A 6,003-nucleotide genomic window follows, 5' to 3' on the forward strand; every position below is an offset into this window, starting at 1 on the left:
CTCATATTTTATTTTCTGATGCACATTAGCACTGCTTGAAATGTAGAAATCAATAAGAACATTAAAAAATACTGTACCTTATACTCTAAGAATTATAATCAACATTTTATATTATGTTATCTCTAATCATCTAATAATATTATTAATTAATTAAAAGTTAAGAGCCATGAGAGATTCCATAGTGAAAAATGAGAAATTTAAGTTCTTGATATTACTGTATCAAATATAAATGAATAACAATACAACATTGTCATAGCAAACATGCTTTTCTATTTTAGTTCTTTTAAGGACAAGAGGGGAAAATCTTTCCAATTTTAGTCCATTTAATATTGTTGCATGAACTTTTCGTTATAACTCCCCCATCTCCTTTGAGAGTAATATCCTGTAATATTATTTTATGACACCAGATACTTCTACTGCAATTAAATTTCACAGCCACTTCTGAAGCACTTGTTCCCTTAATATTTTTATAAAGAACATGACTTACTGCAACAGCTGATTTCTGAAAAATAAAAACAGAAATTATTAATTAAGTATAAGGTAGAGAGAGATTTGTGTTATGGGCATTTACCTGTTCATGGCATGGAATCCTAGAGTCACAATAATTTTGATCAATGATTATAGGATGATGAACATCATGCATTTCTATATTTTGGAAAATGATGTTTTTTGCATACCCGTGCCCTCCCTGTTCACCAACATAAAGATATAAATAATGTCACATAAAGAAAGATATGATTACTAATGGGAAAAAAATGTGTTGATCTACATACATATACAAATACCTTATGTATACATCCATGTTAGTTAATTCTAACTGTACTTATAGTGAATAACATTGGTTTATCCTTTTAGTCATTCAAAGGAATGCAAATTTAACCTTGATATCTGAATTCATTTTTGCTATTGATGCTTATGAAAGTAACAAAATAGATAGAAGAAAAGAAGCATAAATTGCATCAACATAAGTATATCAAAATGAAGAGCAAAGAAGATAATGATCATTAGTAATTTAATTTTCCTTGATCATATAGTATTTCTTAGACAAAAGATAATATAATAAATGTTTTAATCCTTATAAAATTAATGAATAATTTTATAAAAGGTGTAAGGGGCTAAATCTTTGATACTTAAATGTGTTTCTTTTCTAAAAGTTGAGATTTACTTATAAAAATTTTACAGTGCTTGAGATTCAGTTGCTAATGCAATTAAGGATTGAATGGATTTGATTTAAATAAGTTGATGATGATTTTAGATGCATATGTCATAGATGATTTATAAAATCAGTAATTGAACTTGTTTCATGCTTTTATATTATTTAAGGACTGCATATATAACATAATCATCATATCTATCCATAATTTCAGGACAAAAGCATCATTACTTATGAGCCAAAATATGTAATATATTTCACTATGTGCTTGTGGTGTTGGTTCTATTGTGTGCAAGGATAGGGAGGGGGTGGGGTTGGGGTAGAGCACTTCTTGCTAAACCTTTTGTATTAAAATCTTTAACTGTTTGACTATTGTTTTGCTCTAATCAACTTTGACACCTATTATGTGCTATCCTTCTAGAGTTATGGATTATAGGAGATTTAATATTAAGTCAATATCCAAGTCGAAATAAGCACTAAACTTGATATAACAAGTAATAAGTTTTTCCATGTCCTTCTCTAAGAATAAGCATCCTCCTTGGGGATACAAAATATCAACTAGATATAACTGCTAATTCAAAGTTAAAATGCCATCATCATCATTATAATGATTTTTCTAAAGGAACATCCTTGAGCTAGAATTGATACTTTAAGTTATTTTTGGATCACTTCAAGACAATTGTTAACCTCTATATCAAAGACATCAAATGCTTATTAAATATTTAAAACCTTATTTAGTTGAGAGAGAAGATATCATTATTTAGATACATTGAGACATTTGTTGCAGTGGTCAAAATTGGTAAAAATTCATTCATCAAGAACATACAGACATGTATTGCATATTACCAAAATCTAGAAGGTGACTAGAGGAGTTCAAAAGGTTGGAAATTTGCTACATAGGCTTAAATTCACCAAGAAGGCTACCTATATCAGAGTTTTTATGATAAAAAATAATTTGCTTTTCTTCATATATGAAATCAGTATCATAGAAAAGGAACATTTTGTAAACACTAGTTCCAAATCTAATAGTAATGACTCAACATACTTTCTTTATCTTTTTGCAAAAGGGTACCTATCAAGATATTTGATTTAGTGTTATGTATTTTTAATGGATTAGATTTCATATATTTTACCGCTCCATATGGGAGGATGTGTTTTTGTTTAAATTTTGGGATTATTTTCTAAGTATGAGATAATTCTACTAGGTGTTGTTCCCTTTGTTTGTCTTAGAAGAATCGAATCTCAACATAACTAATGATGTGGTTTATAAAAAGTTCACTATGGGTGCAAGCACGCACATACATGCAAAGAGAGAGAGAGAGAGAGAGGGGGGGGGGGGGGGGGAGGGCGAGGTAGAAGGGGTGCGAGAGAGCAGAGATGATTACAAGATTGTGACAAGAGTCATTGCAAGTTTGCTTCTTCTCATTATTTTTCAAATCTATGTAATTGAAATATATGTAGTATGTTTGCTGACAAGTAACAATTCCCATGCTGAAGGTGGAAAGGATATATATAAATAGATAGAATTTGAATGTATCATAGAATTATGCGGTCGAAACTCCTAGTTTAGGGTTCATGGGTTCATCCATCTCCATGTTTTACTTTTTTCATCTCTAAACCTCTCGTCATTGTTTTCACAAACGTATATTTTAACAAGATATATCTCAATTATCTCTCAATTGAGACCAGATTTCCTGGGCATGCCCCACTAGTCCCTGCCCTCTTATATATGCTTTTTTTTAATTTAATAACACATCATTTTTATTTATTAGGTTTACAATCTATCTAGCCATATAAAGCAACCTAACTCAATGAGTAGATTCTAATTAGTCATAGGCTTCAACATAGTTTATTCTGTAATGGCTGGGTTAGGTTATCTAGTACTGCCTAAAGGCCTATGTCTTAGTCCAACATAATACTAAACCTATATATTTAGGGTATTGGGAAGAAAATAAGAAACAATATAATTATAACATCACAATTGCAGGAGAACTCATTTCGGCATGCAAAAGTAAAATTTCTTAGCTTAACCAAAACATATGCATAATTCTTAGCACTAAACTTCGTCATGTTAATTAATATTGACAAAATATAGCTATAATGAGAAACTTTATGGGAAACATCCCTCAAAATTCACCCGGCAGTGAGCTCTAGAGGGAATGGTGAGTTCTAGAGGTGATGTAGACCAAGTCACGTTGAGAGGGAAATGTGAGTCATTGGTAACTGATTTGAATGTTACCTGCCAAGTTTTGATCCGGACTCCATTTGTAGTATTCTTTAAGGTAACATTTTCGACCAGCACATTGGAGACGTGAGCTTCCAAGTTGGCAGCTCCTAGACTTCCAATGCTGGTCACCAGAAGAAAGAAGGGAAGGCATTAAAAATTGGGAGGCTACGCACCAAAATATAAAAGTTAATTAAGTAGGTGCTCCCATCTGAAAGTAATGAACTCTCAACAGGTTGGAGTTAGAGACACGGACCTGATCCCATGACCAGGTCCACAAACTATTTCAGTAGCTTTCACTCCTCGCGAACCATTGACGATGGATATGCAGTCATCACCTGCATCAGTTGTATAAATATAAGCAACATATTTTTCATTTTTTTCTTGCTTTAATTTGAGGAAAAGAAATATTAAGTAACATAGCAATCAACATATTGGATTTCTACAACCTGGGATTTGCTTGCATTTGGTTGGATCATTCGTTATCTTAATTGTAGTTTTATAGCATCATCAATTCATTAATTAAAGCAAAGAACCTGATACCATCAGAAGAATACTTCACCTGTTCCTATGATACTTTGGGTTATGAGTATGTTCTTAGTACTCGTCACATGAATTCCGTCAGTGTTTGGACTCCATTTAGGTGCAGTGATGGTGAGCCTGGAAACTTCAACTTGTGTACAATGCTCGAATGATACATGAATTTGCTGGCTGTCTTTTATTCTCAGGTCCTCCACCCGCAGATCATTGCATGAAGCGAAGGTCAAGGCCTGTTGGAACCAAATTAACACTATTCTCATTCATAGATCAAGGATCATTTGATAACACTCTATAGCTCTATCCAAATGTCTAAAATTCTTGCACATCGATCGCAGACATACCGTTGGTGCACCAATGCAAGGCTGAAAAAAGAAGAGATTCAAGAGCAGATGAGTAATCTATCAAGGAGAACAGGTGGATTGATTAATTGTGCGAATACAATTACCTGACTCGTGTTAATTTTGCAGGAGTTTTGCCACCAGTTCTGCCCTTTGCCGTCGAGAATTCCTCCACCTCCTACTGCTAGATTTCTTATGCCACTGAATAGGATCCAGTGCCTCCTATCACTGTGATCCCAATCCGATGGATTTGGAGAAGCTTCAAGGGTTCCTTTGATCTGATTATGAAGTACAAATGGCATTAGTACAAATTGGACAGGGAGCGCTGACCATTCACATGTTAGCACGGTATTGGTGCTTGTCTCACCATCACTGTGACATCAGATTTACAAGGGCCAGAGAAGTTAACTGGCTTAAGAAGATATCTCTTGTGTTCAGGCACCAAAAAAACTACTGAAGAATGAGAGGCACAAGCTTCTTTCCATGCCTTCTCAAATGCCTAGCCAAAGAGATCGATTCAAGTGTCAGAACGCATGAAATAGCACTGAATCTTTTGTTAGGCGTTCCAAGATGAACAGTACCTCCTTATCATCAGTTCCGTCACCCTTAGCACCATGGTTTTCCACATTCACCACTCTCCTTGAGGGTGTTCGACCATCTAATTGATCTAAACGCTCCATGCTAGATCTCTCGGAGCTGGACGGCGCATCCGCTTCCTCACCTGCGACCATGCTGAAAGGAGGTTCCCCAAAGAAGTTGGCAAAAGGCTCTTCTGAATTGCTAAAGCAAGAGAGGCAATGAAAGGAGAACGTCAGAAGCAAGAGAAGATTGCGTCTGGCCATTTGTAGTCTCAGGAGAAAGAGATGACAACTATATATCTTCGGTGATAAGAGTGCAGAGATGGGGAGCATGCCATGATAGGCTTATAATATATATACACACACGAGATGGGGTTGCTCATCTTTTGGAGGGCAAAATGAGAGGGGAAAAGAAAGGTGTTCGTTATTACCTAAACTCTGGCATGTTAAGCAATGAACTTTAGTAGTCAAGCACTTTGATATTGTCATTAATATTTATTGCATAATAAACAGTAAATTTTAATGGTGGCCAATCATATATGTAAAGCTCATTTTCTATGTGATACCGGTGTTAATGATGCCAATAATAATTTGAATGGCTGTCTTTGAAATTCACTACCTAATATGTAACCGGTATCAATGAACTCGGCCATTAAAGTTCATTATAGAAATTTGGCTATTGAATTTTTGTTGTATAATAAGCAATGAACATTAATACCGAGCATATTAATACCAGCACTAATATCTTTGCATATCTTTGCATATCTTCGCATTAATATTGGTTTTATTAATACTGCTGGCATTTACATGGCAAATAGAGAGCTGGCAAAGAACCAAATTTAACATATTTAGTAGGACTATTATCAATAATGGCCGTATTAATTTGGAGGTTTGTACACAGATGCTTAATTTTTTAGAGTTCTTCATTTGCCAGCACTAATGACATTTGTATCAATGACGGAAGTTTCTGCTTGGCAATCATTAAATTTTATTTTTAAGTATGCAATAAAAATTCGGGTATTGAAATCTTCATCTATTACAATTTATCATATTTTTCTATATTGAATTCCAAGAATAATTAAAAAAAAGAAAAAAATGTCTCATGTGCATCGCATGGGTTATTTACTAGTATACTAAAATTTCACAACTATAAGAATAAACATCCACTGA

The 6,003-nt window shown here is 34.0% G+C and overlaps 1 protein-coding gene across 1 annotated transcript; it reads right to left on the reverse strand.

Moving 5' to 3' along the window:
• Positions 1-283: 283 nt before the first annotated feature.
• Positions 284-5,314, reverse strand: LOC113462654 (polygalacturonase). Its single transcript, XM_026804230.2, has 9 exons — positions 4,837-5,314; positions 4,623-4,754; positions 4,363-4,533; positions 4,259-4,279; positions 3,940-4,147; positions 3,634-3,715; positions 3,393-3,501; positions 572-688; positions 284-502 (listed from the first exon to the last, which is right to left on the reverse strand). Exons 1-9 carry the CDS (start codon positions 5,164-5,166, stop codon positions 284-286), a joined length of 1,389 nt encoding a protein of 462 aa, XP_026660031.1. The 5' UTR covers positions 5,167-5,314.
• Between the last annotated feature and the right edge of the window lie 689 nt (positions 5,315-6,003).

This window comes from Phoenix dactylifera, unplaced genomic scaffold (genome assembly GCF_009389715.1).
Source record: "Phoenix dactylifera cultivar Barhee BC4 unplaced genomic scaffold, palm_55x_up_171113_PBpolish2nd_filt_p 000589F, whole genome shotgun sequence".
Taxonomy (NCBI): domain Eukaryota; kingdom Viridiplantae; phylum Streptophyta; class Magnoliopsida; order Arecales; family Arecaceae; genus Phoenix; species Phoenix dactylifera.